Source organism: Trichomonas vaginalis, chromosome I (genome assembly GCF_026262505.1).
Source record: "Trichomonas vaginalis G3 chromosome I, whole genome shotgun sequence".
NCBI classification, from domain to species: domain Eukaryota; phylum Parabasalia; order Trichomonadida; family Trichomonadidae; genus Trichomonas; species Trichomonas vaginalis.
The window spans coordinates 20,610,346-20,627,552 of NC_067203.1; the positions used below are offsets into that span (position 1 = coordinate 20,610,346).

General features: G+C 33.7%; 9 protein-coding genes and 4 pseudogenes across 13 annotated transcripts, besides 3 other annotated features; 10 read left to right on the top strand and 3 right to left on the bottom strand.

Moving 5' to 3' along the window:
• Positions 1-13,988: part of a mobile genetic element that runs on past the window's edge.
• TVAGG3_1020700 lies at positions 69-512 on the top strand (annotated as a pseudogene). Its single transcript has one exon. A coding segment is annotated over exon 1 (444 nt).
• Positions 535-1,620, top strand: TVAGG3_1020710 (integrase core domain containing protein family; the record flags this gene model as incomplete). The annotated part of the gene is made up of 1 exon (XM_051254793.1): positions 535-1,620. The coding sequence occupies one exon, from the start codon at positions 535-537 to the stop codon at positions 1,618-1,620; it is 1,086 nt and encodes a 361-aa protein (XP_051080367.1).
• Positions 1,853-2,797, top strand: TVAGG3_1020720 (organellar and viral DNA polymerase type B; the record flags this gene model as incomplete). Its single annotated transcript, XM_051254794.1, has 1 exon — positions 1,853-2,797. One exon carries the CDS (start codon positions 1,853-1,855, stop codon positions 2,795-2,797), a length of 945 nt encoding a protein of 314 aa, XP_051080368.1.
• TVAGG3_1020730 lies at positions 2,973-3,581 on the top strand (annotated as a pseudogene). The gene has a single exon. A coding segment is annotated over exon 1 (609 nt).
• Positions 4,186-4,494, top strand: TVAGG3_1020740 (uncharacterized protein; the record flags this gene model as incomplete). Its single annotated transcript, XM_051254795.1, has 1 exon — positions 4,186-4,494. The coding sequence occupies one exon, from the start codon at positions 4,186-4,188 to the stop codon at positions 4,492-4,494; it is 309 nt and encodes a 102-aa protein (XP_051080369.1).
• TVAGG3_1020750 (uncharacterized protein) lies at positions 4,941-5,414 on the bottom strand (the record flags this gene model as incomplete). The annotated part of the gene is made up of 1 exon (XM_051254796.1): positions 4,941-5,414. The coding sequence occupies one exon, from the start codon at positions 5,412-5,414 to the stop codon at positions 4,941-4,943; it is 474 nt and encodes a 157-aa protein (XP_051080370.1).
• TVAGG3_1020760 (organellar and viral DNA polymerase type B) lies at positions 5,507-5,946 on the top strand (the record flags this gene model as incomplete). The annotated part of the gene is made up of 1 exon (XM_051254797.1): positions 5,507-5,946. A coding segment is annotated over one exon (440 nt), but the record flags the coding sequence as incomplete, so codon positions are not given.
• TVAGG3_1020770 lies at positions 6,182-7,584 on the top strand (annotated as a pseudogene). The gene has a single exon. A coding segment is annotated over exon 1 (1,403 nt).
• Positions 9,077-9,352, top strand: TVAGG3_1020780 (organellar and viral DNA polymerase type B; the record flags this gene model as incomplete). Its single annotated transcript, XM_051254798.1, has 1 exon — positions 9,077-9,352. One exon carries the CDS (start codon positions 9,077-9,079, stop codon positions 9,350-9,352), a length of 276 nt encoding a protein of 91 aa, XP_051080372.1.
• Positions 10,366-10,626, bottom strand: TVAGG3_1020790 (uncharacterized protein; the record flags this gene model as incomplete). The annotated part of the gene is made up of 1 exon (XM_051254799.1): positions 10,366-10,626. One exon carries the CDS (start codon positions 10,624-10,626, stop codon positions 10,366-10,368), a length of 261 nt encoding a protein of 86 aa, XP_051080373.1.
• Positions 10,672-11,095, top strand: TVAGG3_1020800 (annotated as a pseudogene). Its single transcript has one exon. A coding segment is annotated over exon 1 (424 nt).
• Positions 12,721-13,161, top strand: TVAGG3_1020810 (repellent protein 1 family; the record flags this gene model as incomplete). The annotated part of the gene is made up of 1 exon (XM_051254800.1): positions 12,721-13,161. One exon carries the CDS (start codon positions 12,721-12,723, stop codon positions 13,159-13,161), a length of 441 nt encoding a protein of 146 aa, XP_051080374.1.
• A 1,163-nt stretch (positions 13,989-15,151) lies between the features above and the next one.
• Positions 15,152-15,831: a terminal%2Cinverted (terminal inverted repeat of Maverick-1C transposon ID:TVAGG3_1020820).
• Positions 15,152-17,207: part of a mobile genetic element that runs on past the window's edge.
• TVAGG3_1020830 (uncharacterized protein) lies at positions 16,564-16,884 on the bottom strand (the record flags this gene model as incomplete). The annotated part of the gene is made up of 1 exon (XM_001295503.1): positions 16,564-16,884. The coding sequence occupies one exon, from the start codon at positions 16,882-16,884 to the stop codon at positions 16,564-16,566; it is 321 nt and encodes a 106-aa protein (XP_001295504.1).

Sequence of the window (17,207 nt, forward strand, 5' to 3'; positions counted from 1 at the left end):
TAATAACAAACAATATAAATATTGAAGATGGCAATAAAGTTATAAACGTTAAACATGAACTTCAAACAATGAAGGCTCAGATTCTTCAAACATTATATCCTGTTGGTTCTATTTATACGTCAATGAACTCAACAAATCCAGCAACAGTTCTGGGTTTTGGTACATGGCAGCAGATTGTAGACAAATTCTTATACTGTGCTAACTCTTCAAAGCAAACAGGAGGTTCGAAGAAAATTACTGAAGCAAACCTTCCACCGCACACTCATACAGGAACTACAAACTTTTCTGGCGACCATAGCCACTCATTAAGAGACCACCCATTATACAACTCAGAGTATGAAGCTGGCAATGATGTTTTATCTCCATCTTATAACAATGCAGCAAAAAAGACTTTTCGACAAACTGAACCGGAGGAAATCATGTCCATACTTTCACAACAAATCCAACAGGCTCGGGTGCAGATTATATGCCACCATTTGTGACTATATTCGCATGGTACGCGTCTTGAATAATAAAATCTTTAACTTTACATAAATGAGCTTGAAAGAAGTATTCGAACAACATCCATGGAGGTCATTTAAGAAGTTCAATGAAGCAGCAAAAAGTTGGGGATTTACTAACAGAGCTGAAGTGAAAAAGTTCTTTGACAAAAATGTTGTACATCAAACAAAAATAAACCCTTACGACTACTTTTTACCAATTTACTCCAACACTCCTGACGCATACCAATTTGACACTCTCATTCAAAGCAGAAAAGGAGGACATAAACCATTCCTCATCTTCATTAATGTTAACACTCGTAAAGCATATGCATATCCAATGAGGAACAAAGGAACTCGTGAAGTGTTAAGAGTTTTACAAAAGTTTGTAGCAGAACATAGCCCAAGTACTTTAACATCAGACCAAGACAGTGCATACCTCAGCAATGAAATCACAGATTTTCTCATTAAGCATAACATAACTCACTACACTACTGAAGACCATAACCATAACATACTCGGCATCATAAACCGCTTCATAAGAACGCTCAGAGATTTAAACCAAGAGCGAGACTTTACCGAAGAAACAATGAAACATTTTCTCGAAGTATATAATTCCTCAACACATTCTACAACAGGACATACACCAAATTCAATGACACAACAACAAGAAGAAAAGTATATACAAAAGAAACGAAGTCAAACACAAAATATCAGAAATTCAACACAATTTACCCTCATTCCTGGTACAAAAGTTCGTGTAGTTCTTGACGACAAACCATTGACAAAGAAACGTTTAAGGTTAAGTAGAAACTATTATATCGTAGACTCTACGCAAGGTAATGGATATCTTATAAAAGCTGCTGACGACTCCATAGCGTTTTACCCTCGTCATAAATTAGTCGAAAGTAGTAATGGCAAACTTGCTGAAACCATTGACGAAGCAAAGCGAGGAGTGGTTATTGAAATACTTGGCTATAACATAAACGATGACACTTATAATGTAAGATATGAAGGAGGCGTTGAAGATGTTATACCATCTAAGAACTTGAGAGAGTCGAAGCCAACACATCTGGGACCATTAGAGCGGGAGTACTGGAAAGACAAAAATAAGCCAGAAAGAATAAGAAAATTCTTCTAAACTTTTTCATTAGATGTAAATCAGACATGAATGAGAACAGTCAGGTATTATTAATGGTACCATTTATTTTTGTCATAAATTTACACCAAAAATATATTTTAGGTGAAGAGGTGAGATCTCACCCGTTTTTTCACCTCTTTTTTCACCCTCATGAATTTTCATGAATTTCCTTAAGATAGAAAAAATAAAGTTAGTTTTATTTTTATTTATTTTTTTATTTTGTATAAAAGATATGATTTCAACAATCGGCACAACAACAATTCAAGCCACAACTACAGCACCAAACTCGCTAGTCATGAATCCTACGTCAATGTTGGTAGAGATGAAAAACTTCATTCCTTCTTCATATACTTTCGAAACAAAAATCCAGAAGGTAAAGCAAGAACTGTTAACAAGTAATTTAGACTGTACCGCACAGGATGAAGAAAATGAAGAATATCTTTATGACATGCAGGACCTCATCGACCATTTACCCAAATTGCCTGAAATCCAACAGCAAAAACTAACTATTCCTGAATTCGACGAAATAGAAGTGAAACCAACTGACTCGGTAGAAATAAAGAAGTTCATACGAAAGGTAAACTATGAGTTTCTAGGATATCATTGCAACCATAAAGTTATGGACAAAGATTGCGACATGGTTTATAAAAATATTTCTGACCTTTACAAATCCGAAGAATTTAAGACATACGATAACTTTGTTTCATTAGTTGCAAAATGTGTATGGCAGATAAGAGATAAAGATAGAAGAGGTAAGGTATGGAATGAACAGATAAAACCAGCAGCTTTTGAGTTAAAGAAAACCATTGACGCCTTAGTTGTACTAGCTGGTTTTATTTCAATGTATAACGCAAAAATGATGCCGCAATGTTCAAAATGTAAAGCAGCAATAAGAAAATATAACTACTCAGTCAAAGAGATAGAAAGAATGCGAAACGACTATGCAGACTTAAAGAAAGAAGCAGAAAAGCCAGCAGAAGATAAAATGGATATGTTGACATTTCTGAACAAAAACTATCCAACTGCAGAAGATTTCCTTCTGTCTGACGTCAAGAAGAAATATAAAGAGACTTTCGGCATGATTAAAACATTCGATGTACTAAAAGAAGAAATTGAAGCTACGAAATTGTTTAGGATTTCAAATATACATCGTACAATTCATGTAAAACGCTTGTGAAAAAAGAGGTGAAAAAAGAGGTGAAAAAACGGGTGAGAAAACGGGTGAGATCTCACCTCTTCACCTAAAAATTATTTTTATTGAATTTAGCACAAAAATAATGAATTTCATTAGTTAGAAAAATAACGCTAATTTTATTTTTATTTATTTTTTTATTTTGTATGTAAAGACAGTAATGACAAACATTGAGTTTGAAACAGTTAGAAAGATAGACAATGACACCAAAGTGGTTAGAATAGGTGATTTAAACGTAAGATACTCAAAGAAATACAACAAATATTCTTTGTCAGACATTATATCTCTATCTGGAAAGAAAACAAACGACTGGGTTAGAAATGCTTCAACTCAGAAAATTTTGACAAGAAATCCTGAGCTTATGATATCAGTAGCATTTCATGGAACAAGAGCATATCTTATAGACAAAAGTCTTATACCAATAGTTTTGTTATGGTTAGACCCAGTTGTTGGATATAACTTCATAACATATGGTTCATTCGATACGGAACGTTGCAGTGAAGGCTTACTTTACATCGTTCAGAAACCGAAGGACTTCAACACAAAAAGATATAAGATAGGAAGGACATATAATATAACTCAAAGATATGACAGTACAGTCAATAGAGTCAAGGTTGTGTTTCGTTAATGATATGAGAGCTGCTGAAACAGAACTACTTGAAGTTTGAGAAAATGTATGGTGCTCCCAAAAGGTAAAGAAACGTTTGAAGTAGATGAGATAGATAAAGCTATAAAATTATTTGACGAAGTTGCTGAAAAATACATGTAAAGCGTTTATTTTTTGGTCTTTTGTGAAAGTCAGAAAATAAAGTTAGTTTTTTATAAAATATTTTTTTTATCGTATAAAGACAGTAATGTCAACATCAGAGAACACAACAACTGCTATCGTTCATGAAGCCATAAATGAAGAATACGAATACATACAGTATAACAAACAATTGAGACTCATTCGTTCAGTCAAAGATGACATGTACCAAATGCAAAGTATAATGAATGCTCTTCGTTCTACAAAGCAAGCATATCATTGGTTTGAAAACCAACAGACAAAAGAACTTTTAGAAGAATTTCCTCATATGATTGCTTCCCTCGGAAAACCGAGAGAAGAGATTCCGTATGAAAATCGCAAGAATTTGGCTCCTGGTTTGAAAGGTTATTATGTTCATAGACTTTTAGTAAACGCTGTAGCAATGTGGGCTTCACCTCGTTATGCTTGTTATATTTTCATGATGTTAGATGAACTATATAAAGCAGAACGCGGAGAGATGGAAAAGAAACTTCAAGCAAAAGATGAAGTCATTGAATCCAAAGACAAAAGCATACAGAAAAGAATACCGCGTTCAGTACCAAAAGGAAAAGAAAAGAGTTATAGGTATATGATATATACTGAAGAATTGGAGAAAGAAGAAGATAAAGATATGGTTATGTTGCATTTAGTCAGAAGAAACAACAAGAGCTTTTATGACTTAGCTAAAATATATAAATCTGACAGAAACTGGTTCTATCGTGAAAACTTACCGATTTCAATGACTCCGAATGAGCAAATAAAGGAAATTGTCAAAAATACTCTTCCTCAAACACACTATGACATCAAAGGTTGCACAATACTTACATTCAAAGAAGACTTAACATTACTGAAGGAAAAAATAACAGAATATTTCGATAACTTCAAAGAGGAAGAATGAAGTCACGGCAACATTAACGAAGAAGTCACGACAACATTAACGAAAAGAGAATGAGGTGAAAAAAGAGGTGAAAAAACGGGTGAGATCTCACCTCTTCACCTAAAATATATTTTTGTGCTATATTTACACTCATTTACGAAGAAGTCATGAATCCTACGTCAATTATGTTCGACACTGATAACATAAACGATAACATTAACGATAACATTAACGATAACATAAACGATAACATTAACGATAACATAAATGCTCCATGTCAATTATGTTCGACACTGATAACATTAACGATAACATAAACGATAACATTAACGATAACATTCATTTTTGCATTAATCCTGCTGTGTTGTCAAAATGTCATGTTGTCATCATTTTTAAAAGAAGTTAATTAACCTGGTGACACATGGTGACGTGGTGACACTTTCAGTTATTCAAAAATATATTTTTGCTTAAATAGCTTCAGGGTCTATTTCTTCAACCATTTCACTTCCTTCGTCAATGTCAATAGAAGCTTCTTCAACCTTTGGTAAGAATTTCTGTATAACATCTTTGTTCGTTATTGTCTTCAGAGATGAAGGATAATATTTCACATTTATTTCACCCTTCTTATATTCTTTCTGTTCGGAAAGATTCATAGCAATACTGAAGAAGTCAATATTAGAGTTCTTTATGACAGTATAATGAGTATCTTTGACATTCACGAAGAAACTCTTTTGTTTCAAAACTACTGCTAACTCTTGTGAAGTATAACGTTTGCGGTCAATGACAATAGCTAATGGTCTGACATACTGACCAAACTTAGATTCTTTCACAAACTTCTTGTTAAAGATAACATTAACATTTGAAGCATTATTGAACTCATTCTTGATGGCAGTAGCGAGAGCATTGTATGAAAAGAACTTGCAATCTTGCATGTGTTTCATTATAATAAAAATATTAAATTATTTTGAAAAATAACTTTAAAAAATCTAATCTAATTTTTTCAAAAAATATTTTTTTTTATTTCCTACTAAAGATGTATCGGAAGTTGTCTAAGTTAGAACACTCGGAAATAAAACAACTTCTTACAGAAGCTAACATAGAAGTAGCAAAGCATTACGCAACAAACAAAAAAGCACTCGCTGACATCCTCAATGACTACAATGGTGAAATAACTTATGATAGAATTCATGAGTTCATAAAGCCGCAACGCGGCGAGGACGAAGTCCATGCAAGAGCATTTCCTTTAAATGACGTTGCTATTGACTTATATCATAGACGTTCAGTACCTCATGAAGTAAGAAGAGAAATGTTTGACATAACAAATGCGAACGTTGGTCATACTCGTAAAGCTCTTTCGCATGATGTTCGTCAAGAGATGTTTGACATAACAAATGCAAACGTTGGTGAAACACGAAAGAGAGACGACACACTGAAACAACAGAGAAGAGAGATGTTTAAGAGCGCTATAGAACAAGTTCGCAAAGCTAACGATGTCATTCGTTCCATTGACGACAAACCAAAAGAAGGTGAGAGATGGTTAAAGAAAGATGAAGAGAATAGGAAGAGAAATGTGAAGTCAGGCAATAGACTCATTGACTTTAACATCGAAGCTTTAGATGAACCAAACAGAGACTACTTACACAAACATTTCGGTAAGGTTTTCATGAGACTCTTAGAGAAGATTAAAATAAACTCCCAACAAAGATGGATGGTATGTTATAAACTTGGTGGAAAGTATGAATGTTCTACGTTAAACCTCAATAATATTGGAACATTACTACATCAGCTCTTGAAGGAGAACTTTATATCAGAGATAGAAGCAAATGCTGCAGGTATTGTTGAAATGCACTATGACTTCTTCTTGACAAACATAAAGAATCTTACTGAAATAAAGATGTATGATTTAACAGAATATGAAGGCTTAACGATGTCAGATGTAAAGAAAGGCAAACCAAAAAAGAGACCATATAGAGATGAAAGCACACTGACAGAAAGACAGAAAAGATTATTGAACAGACTTAAACAAACAGGAGATAAACAAGATATAGATGACTTCTGGAATGAAATCCTTGGTGAAAAGAAGTTTTATAAGAAGAGAAGCGGTCAGTTCTGGAAGTATCTTTGCACATTACCTATAAATCTTGAGCGCTACCAAATCTTCAATGAATTGAACAAAAGAACTGCAGCACTTATGACAGAAGACAATTGTTTCGTTTATGCTTGCATTCAGGCTGAAGTAGATGAAGAAACTATTGACCACATGAGAGAAGTCATTCGTGTTAGAGACTTTCCTCAAAGTAAAGTACAAGAAATTTCTGACGCAACAGGTATAGCATTTAATGTTACCATTGGTTACTTCAATGACTCAAGACATAATGAAATAAAGAGATACATACCAAAAGAATGTGAAACTGCTCGAACTATTGACTTACTTCTTGTTGAAGACCACTACATGCTAAATGAAAGATTACCAATGACAACATATTTCATTCGAAAACTAATAGAAATCTTGAAGGAGTGTGGTGGAATGAACATTGAGAAACAGATGAAGATTTATACAAAGAGAGAGTAAATACATTAGTTCGCATGGATAGAACTACACCGCTATGGGATGTTATGAAAACATTGTGGGAGTGCAAATATTTCGAACCTATTTCTTATGGAGAACTTTTCACATATACGACTGACTTATATAAACAGAACCTTGCACCATTTAAAGATTTGACATATGCTCCAAAGTATTGTGTACAACTGAAGAAGAAAGCCGAGTCAAAAGAAGTAAATAAAAATAAGTGCAAGTTCATTCCTGAGCACGTTTTCTTTGCTGACTTTGAGTGTAGTACGATGGCTTTCATAAAGCTTTTAACATCTGTTATGACAGTGAAGATGGTTCAGTGAGTGAAAGCATTTGGGGTCAGAACTGTGCAACAGAATTTTTGGAGCGACTTCCTGACAAGAGTTTAATATATTTCCATAACCTCAGTTATGATATAAACTTCATCTTAAGACACATGACAGAAGTGAAAGGAACTCCCATCATTAAAGGTTCACGAACAATGCAAATAACTGGCTTATATAAAGGAAGGGCAATTATTATAAAAGACTCTTACAGTGTTATAAATAAGAAACTTAAACTATTTCCTGCTATGTTTAACTTACAAACAGGACCGAAAGAAGTATTTCCATACAACTACTACAGCAGTGTTTTGTTAGCAAATGACAACAGAACTGGTGTCATTTCTGAAGCATGTAAGTTTGTAAAAGATATTGAAACGTTCATGAAGAACATAGATTCCATCAAAGGTTGCAGAATAGATGAGAACCACTTCGACTTAGAAAAATATAGCACGTTTTATTGCAAACAAGATGTAAGAATTTTAAGAGAAGGTTTTGTTAAGTTCCGCAATGACATATTGAATTTGATTTAAACGTTTATGACTACGTTAGTATTTGTTCAATTGCTAACAAATTATTTGAGAACAGAGTGTACTTCCCGAATGGAAATCTTTATGACCTCTCAAATAAACCAAGAGAATTTATTTCGAGATGCATTCAAGGTGGAAGATGTATGTTGTCAGATAACATGAAACAAAAGAGCAAAAAGAAACTCATTGCTGACTTCGACGCTGTTTCATTATATCCATCAGCTATAGCAAGATTGTATACTTTAGAAGGAATTCCAAAAGTATTGAAGGATGAGATGCTAAGCACAGAGTATCTCATGAGACATTTATTCGATGACGACCAAAAGGAACCCATTGGTGAAAAGTTTATGTCCGGCTTCTTTGTTCTCATTAAGATAACAGAGATTGGAATACATAGACACTTTCCTTTAATAGTTTGTGACCCTGAACTAAATCCAGAACTTAACGTTCCCAGAAGTTCAAACACTTGCTGTCTCATGTATGTTGACCATATAACATTACAAGACCTCATAAAATATCAAGGTGTCAAATGTGAAGTGTTGCAAGGATACTATTACGATGGAAACAGAGATATTAGAATAAGAGATGAAGTAAAGAAGTTGTTTGAGTTAAGGTTAAAGTATAAGAAAGAAGGAAATCCTTTGCAAGAAAATATAAAGCTCATTCTGAACAGTATTTATGGCAAAACTATTCTATCTCCTATTGAGTCAAAAATAACCATAGTAAATGACAAAGATGCTATAAGATATGCCATCAGAAACTACAACCATATAGTGAAGTTCGAAGGTTTGGATGGTTCAGATAAAACTATTTTCAAGCTAACGAAAAGCATTTGCAGACACTTTAACTTCTGTCCACTTGGTGTTAACATTCTATCTATGTCGAAGAGAATAATGTGTGAAGTATTCTGTACTGCTGAAGACTTAGGAATGGACATCTTTTATAGCGACACCGACAGTATGCATCTCTACAATGAAGATATCCCTCGTTTAGCTGAAGAGTTTGAGAAACGTTATGGAAGAGTTCTCATTGGTAAAAACCTTGGTCAGTTTCATAGTGACTTCGCAGAAATAACACCTGGAAAACAAAGTTTAGCATACAAGTCAATATTTTGTGGAAAGAAGACTTACATAGACTTACTCACGAATGATTTAAATGAAGTTGCATTTCACTGCAGAATGAAAGGCGTGAAGCAAGATGTTATTGCTTTAACCGCTAATGAAATGTTTCCTGACTCTGTTCAGTGTTTCTATGATGAAGATAAAGGTTTAATGGTTCCGCAAGGAAAATTTGACAAAGACTCTGAGTTCAGTGTTATGAAGTTATATAAAGCACTTTATGACGGTCAAGAGATTGGATTTGACTTATGTAAGTCATGTCAACCTTGCTTTGAAGAGAAGTTTAACTTCTCAATAACGACTAAAACAAGCTTTATTCGTAAGTTGAAGTTCTGAGGTCATTTATTTTTGTCAGCAATGAGGTCATGAATGAGGTCATGAATGAGGTCATGAATGAGGTCATGAATGAGGTCATTTATTTTTGTCAGCAATGAGGTCATTCGTGATAAAAATAAAGCTAGTGTAGATTTTACAATACAGCCATTGTAGAATTTAAGAGTTGTGCTTCAATGTAGAGACAGTCCTTATGGTCTGGAGGTAAGAACACTGGGCAGTTATGGTCATGAGTGGAGAACATGTCTATCCAAAACTCACGATTGAAGCCAGTTAATTTATAGTATTTAGGGTTAGGAAGTGGTGAAGTTCTTGTATGACCAATGAACTCATTTTCAACTCCCTTACTTAAGTTTGAATATAATATAGCTTGCTTTCTATCCCAAATGCCAGGTGTTACAATCTTTGAAAATTCATTTTTCCTCGGAAGCATTGCATCATAATTGAAAACATTCTTGAAATCATCACTTGGTTCAGAGATTTGAAATCTTATACGTAATGGATTTTCTTTCTTTTTAGCGACTTCATTGAATGGTGAGAATACAACAAACTGACAGTCATGTTCCATCTTCATTTTCATTAAATTCATAATGAAAGTCTATAAGTTGTGGCTGACTACCTTCTTCTTTCAGTTGTGCAAGAAACTCACGTAAAGGCTGTAAAGTTTGTACTTCAATGTTGAACTTTTTCTCGAACATATCATTAAATGAAATCATACATTGTTGCAATGTTGTATCGTCTTTAAAGTATTTGTATATGTGAATGTTTTGGGCGCTTAAAGACTGTTCGTCATTTTCTATCTCGACTTGAAGTATAAAGTCAACCTTTCTGAAAGCACGTGTTATATACATAGATGTTATGCCAATGTACTTCTCTTCATTTATGTTCACAATCCAGTCTGTTGGAAACTTAAACGTTACTCTGTTCCCCTTTATTTTGACGTCAGGGTTTTCACTACTGAACGCAACAGATAAAGGTATTTGTCTATACATTTAATTCTGATAAAAATAAACCATTTACTCTTTCTTTGCTTCAGCTTCTTTAGCTTTTGCTTCAGCTTCTTCTCTAGCTTTCTTCGCCAGCAAACGTGGGTTCTTCTGTCTTCCAGCAGCTAATGCAGCAAGTTGTTTTTCACTAAGTTTTCTCTTTGGTCTCTCTGGATTTTGTTCTTGTTTTTGTTCCTTCAGTTCGGATAAAATTTGCTCACGAATTTCTTTCTTCAATGCTTCAACATCTATGACCCCTTGGGTCTTGTCCGTAGGGCTTGTCTGAGTCATTTGACTGCAGATAAAAAACAAAATTAAAACTTTAACCGATGTAAAATGAGCTTGTCAAAATCAGAGCGAGAGTCTATTATATTAAATGACGCAAGAGGAATACAACATCCTTTCTATTACGTAAGTCAGAGTAAAGATGGTAAAATATACGTAAGAAAAAGAAAGGTTCCATTAGCGAATGCAGAGAGCGACAACATTAAGGTGTATGGCAAGGGTGAAGCCCATTAAGCCTTCTATTCAAACTGAAAAGTCAATAGAACCAGAAGAAAAGAAGCCAGATGTACTTTCAATAACGAACCAAGAGCTTATTGCAAAGTTCGTGAATTTCATTGAAAAACAAACCGAGTCAAAGAACCCTGACCCACCAGTGAAAGAAGTTGAGACAAAAGAGAATGTACAGTTCATTGAAAATGTCAAGAAACAACTTCCACCACGAATGCCAAGAAGAAGAGTGAGAATAATGAAGTAAATAGATATTTTTATCTGAAGTAAATACATGCAGAACGAACAGCTAAACGAATTTACTCCAGCAGAGCATATTCATCAGATTCGCTCATATTTCGATATCATAGACAATGCAGTTCAAATTGGTGACACTAATAGAAAATATTCTGACGCAAAGATTCCATCACAACCTGGAACTGCTAAAGATAACACATGGGTAACATTCAATCTCTCACCTCCTGGTGAAAATATGTTGGACCTTTACAATACATTCATTACGTATAAAATGGAAGGTCAATTTATTGTAGATAAAGAAATTGGTTCAGGTTCCAATAAAACAAACCCACCAGGATTTTGGATTGGTTTCGATGACGCTTTCTATGCAGTTGCTGGATATCAAATCCTTGCAAATGGTCGTATCGTATATTCTCAAGACAACGCAAGAGAAGAAGCATATATAACTTCAAACTCACAAACTACCGAACAAATAAAGAAAGTAGATGTTTTCTCAAAGACTCGACATGAAGATGTATGGAGTCATTCGGGAACATGCAGAACAGGACAAATTGTTAGTGGTCCAATTACAGCAGGAAAATCATTTGATTTTAAGCTTCGTTTAAGAATTCCTGTTAGAAGATTCCTTCCATTAGAAGCTATTCGATTTATTCCAGCTTTTGCAGGAAACATTCAGCTTAAAGTAAAGTTCAGTAGCGACGCCTTACAATGCACATCTATATCTGTAAATGATATCATTGCTTTCAATCCAACTCTTAAAGTTGCATTTGCTTCAGATTCAAATCCACCGACAAATAAATTTGTTCCATGGAATGAACCATTCACTATGATAACGAAGGCAGTAGAAGCTAGTGGAACAGTTACTATTACAACTGTAACCCAGCAACTATTTCGAACAAAGATGGATTTTAATGAATGTTTCATTCATCCAAAGTCATTCTCTTTAGACCCTAACATTTATACAGAACTTGTAGAACATTATACAAACGAGGCTTTATGTTTTCCTGTTAAAGTTATGATTGGATTCCTATGGACGGTTCATTCTCAAAGAATACAGATAGTTCAAGTGCAACATTTACAGCAGCTTATACGCCTATTAATGTTAAAAGTATTTGGGCACTATTTAGAAAGAAAGACAACTATTATGTTAATTTTGAGAACCCTAAGTTTAAATATCTTCAGCTTTCCATGGGAGCTTATGGAATATGCCTGCAGAACCTGAAAAATCATATGGACCTGTATTTTATGAAATGGTTGCGAACGCCTTGCAATACAAACAATGATATGATAGGATTTAATGAAGATGTTATGAGGTCATTGGTGGATGATGGTAGTGTGGAACATAAATGGGATAGCTATGACAACACACATTTCTTATGTGGTTTTCCAACAGAAGTGGACTTTTGCTTCCAGCAAGGTCAAACATCTACTGCTCCAATAACATACAAATTGTCTGTTTAAAGGACCTATTGAACTAGCAACTGAAAACGTACCAAAGCCACTTATTGGATTTATGAGGGATTGTTGCTTTGCCATCAGTGCGTCAGGCATACCAATAATAAGATTGATGACTATAACTTAGCTACGGACGACAGTGAGGAATAAAGGATGAACGTTTATTTTTAAAGCTTATAAATGAGTTCTTCATCAAGCTCTCGTGAACCTTCACCATCTATGAAACAAACTTTACCAAACGATTATGGAGCACCTATTGAATATTTCTTACGAGCTGCACAATGGCAAAGAGCAGTCTCACCAAGGTTAGGTGTTCCACCAGCTCCTGTCAAAAATAGCATTTGGTCAAGTCCTTATATAAGATATGGTCTCCCACTAGGTTTGCTAGCTACAGCAGGAGCAGTTATGATGTTGAAAAGAAATAAAGCAAATGTTGTAAATAATACTGAAGTAGCTGAAGTTAAACAAACTCCAACACCTTCACAAGCAAAACCTTCAATGACTCCTGAACCTATGGAAGTACAAACTCCTGTTCAAAAGTCAACTCCTAAACCGACTCCAACATTTAAACCAGAACCTACTCCTCAAATAAATCGTAAAACTCCTGCGTTTCCTTACTGAAAAATAACGTTATTTTATTTAATATTAAAATTTTTATTTGATTGAAATGACAAATAAAGTCACTGAAGCAATGAAACAAAAGTTTTTGGTAGAATACATTAAATCAGGAACTATTCCAGAAGGTTTTTACATTCATACTATGAAGGATGGTAGAGTTCAGTTTAGAAAGATAAAGCAACCATTAGATAAAGAAGGAATTTTGAGAAAGATTAAACTTCATGAGGACAACATTGCTGAACTTAGAAGAAGTTAGAAGAGTTGGAGAAAGGAAGAGAGTTATAAAGCAATGAATTCAACAGGGTGAAAAAAGAGGTGAAAAAAGAGGTGAGATCTCACCACTTCACCTAAATTTATTTTTGTGCTATGTTTTCATACGTGTGAGGGTGGTGATATCATTAATTTTTAAGTTTATTTTTTTATTTTACTGAAAATTTTTATTTGGATGTAAATGACAGAACAAAAGCAACTCATTCGAATTCCACAGTATAACAAACATACATTTAAACATTTATTCTTCCTTCCTGAGCATAACATGTTCTTTCAAATACATCCGAGACCAGTTGACTTTTCATTGACTGTGTATAAAGATAGAAATAGTTATATCATTAAACCATACGATGACGAAGGTAAGTTATGTAAATTGTACGTTAAGAAGTTAGAGAAAGTTTATGGCTTCAAGTATGACTACAATAGGGTTAACACTGATGATGAAGATATTGAGGAAAATTTATGAGAACATTAGTGAAGTCGTTAGTGAGAACGATAGTGAGAACGTTTATTTTTTACATTAGTGAGTTCGTTAGTGAAGTGGTTGGCGGCTTTGTAAAGTGTCAAATTCACAAGTATTGGGTAAGGTGGAACGCAGTGCCGCCGTACCCATGACTTGTATACTAACTTAGTTCTTTATTTTTAAAAATCTTATTTGGTGGTTACTCTCAATTTTCTCAATTTTCTGAGCAATGAATTTACTTTTTTATATCAAATTTTAATGAATATCAAATCTTATAAACAAGATGTTGAAAATATTGATATTGGTGATTGTGTCTCCAAGATACCATTTCCTGTTGACAAAATAGATGCATTTGACGAAAATATTCATATTTTTACCCGGATTGTTATTTATTACGACTTTAAAATTTTAGCATTAGAATCCGATGATACATATCTATGTTATTTTCAATGGCAAAACAAATCAACACATAATAAACAAAAGAAAATAGGTACATTATTGTATTCATTAATGAATAACGAAATTTCACTAGTAGACTTTATAATGCAAGATCAACAGTTCTCTCTTAACCGTTACATATGGTGGTGTCTAGACCAAAGCGTTCCAGAATTCTTCAATCAGATACTTTTCATTGTTTTTACGCATTTCGATCAAGATTTTATCTTTTATAGCGGTCTTTTTTCAAATATTATTGATAATTATAATGATTACAATTCTAGCAAGAAAAATTTTTTCGTTCAGATAATTTGCTATTGTATCTTAAATTTCGAATTTTCACAGAACGATCAACAAATAATGTACCACTTTTTATTGGAGGAAGGACTACTTGAATCATTTAATAATAACAGTCTAAGATTTAAAATTGATTTATTGTTGGCTCTTGAAAAATGCTATTGCATATTCGGAAAGTATGATTTTATGCATGACAAAATTGAATTAATAGATTTATCATATGAGAGCCAATTATTCGAAGAAAATTGCCCAAATTTCTTAGAATACTTGATTGAATTAACAGATGAGGATGGTTCATAGAAGTTTATATGAGGATTTACTTTGAATAAATATAATTTTAATGAATTAAAAATTAATTTTATATATTTGGCTATTGTTATTATTTTTAGAGTATATGAGTTGGGGCAAAGTGAAACAAATTTTTGACATAAAAGAAAGTCTTTGAAGAGAGTTAAAGAGAAATTTTTAAAAGATTAAAAAAATAGCATATATAAAATTTAAGGATTTGATATGGTAAGGAGATATTATAGTTAGTAAACATATCAAGGGTATGGTGGCACTGCCTTCCATCTTACCCATTATATGTGAATTTGACACTTTACAAAACCGTTAACGTATATTTTACAACACAAACGACAACACTAACTTAACCTTAAATATTTACAAAGCCGCCACCCACTTCACCTCACTAACGTTTTCACTAACGAACTCACTAATGTAAAAAATAAACGTTCTCACTATCGTTCTCACTAACGACTTCACTAATGTTCTCATAAATTTTCCTCAATATCTTCATCATCAGTGTTAACCCTATTGTAGTCATACTTGAAGCCATAAACTTTCTCTAACTTCTTAACGTACAATTTACATAACTTACCTTCGTCATCGTATGGTTTAATGATATAACTATTTCTATCTTTATACACAGTCAATGAAAAGTCAACTGGTCTCGGATGTATTTGAAAGAACATGTTATGCTCAGGAAGGAAGAATAAATGTTTAAATGTATGTTTGTTATATTTTTCGATTTGTATGAGTTGCTTTTGTTCTGTCATTTATAAAAAAATAAAATAAAAAATAAACTTAAAAATTAATGATATCACCACTCCCACACGTATGAAAACATAGCACAAAAATAAATTTAGGTGAAGTGGTGAGATCTCACCTCTTTTTTCACCCTGTTGAATTCATTGCTTTATAACTCTCTTCCTTGGTTTCTTTTTAGTTGCTTTCTTCACGTCTGTCTCCAACTTGACTGTCTTTCTTCTTCGGCCGTAATGATACCAGTTACTTCCACCAGTCAATGGGTCAAATGGTCTTTCATAAGGGTTTTCATACATTCCATAGGGACCATACGGAAGAACTACTGGTGGAGAAGAAACATTTTCTTTAGTTCCATCGACTCTATTTAAATGCATTGTTTCACCTTTCATCTGGTCATTAAAGTCTTTTGCGTGTTTTGCAAACTCATCGTCCTTTCCTAAAGCATTTTCTGACTCAGTCGCAACCAAATTGGATGCTTTATTTATGAGCCCTATTTTATTTAATCTTAACTTCTTTGCAACCCAGCCTCCAATCTTCCCTTTATTTGCATCTAATGTCTTTGAAACCCTTCCTCCACTCATTTTATTTACTGCGTCATAAGCTCCAAGTGCTTTTGCTCCAAATGCTAATGCTTTTGTTCCCATTGCGCCTAAAGCTGCCCAAGCTACCATTTACCCCATATTAAAATCATCTCTCTTCAATATTATCTCATAAAAGTTCTCGTTACTGGAGAAAGTCAATGAAACATAAACATTCTCACGGGCTTCGCCCTCACCGCTTTGCGGTCTATCTAACTTCTTTCTTATCTCATCTATACGCTTCAAAATGTCTGAACAATTGCTAACATCTTCTACAACAGTTATTTCATCATGAATGACCTTCAAAAACAAACTCATTTAATATGCTATTAAAATCATCTCAATAATGAGTCCATCCTTTCCATCTTTAGGTAGCACAACATCTTTCATTGAAGAAGGTTCGACAAGTCTTATGTTAAACTTACTGACAAAGTTTGTTATACTATAATGCTTCGGCGGCGAATACATGTAGTTTGAAAGACATAATATAGATTCTTCAGCAAATTCACTTATACTGGATTTTATAACAATGTTCTCACGAGACCAAATACCGCCAATTGACAATCTTGTAAGCAATCCTGCTGAACCTTCTACTGTAAACGTCGATGGTAACATTCCACGAAGGTCATCTATTGACATCGTTGAGTCACTGTATTTAAATATTTTCTTAAAGCAATCGTCATTATCTAACCATGCAATAGCTTTGAAGTTTTCATTCTAATATACATCTGCTTCATTAAATGTAAATCCTGACTTCTTTGCAGAGATGACTTTAAAATCTATTGAGTTTGTTTCAAAATTATATGCTATGGTAACTTCTGAAGGTAATGGATGTCCTTCCGCAGTCAGTTGTTCTCTCACTACCGTTTGAAGCTTTGTATTAAAAACTTTCATGTCATCTCCTGTATCTAAGTTCACATACACAGCAACAGGAAAACTATCTTGCTTCTTTGTTTCATCAT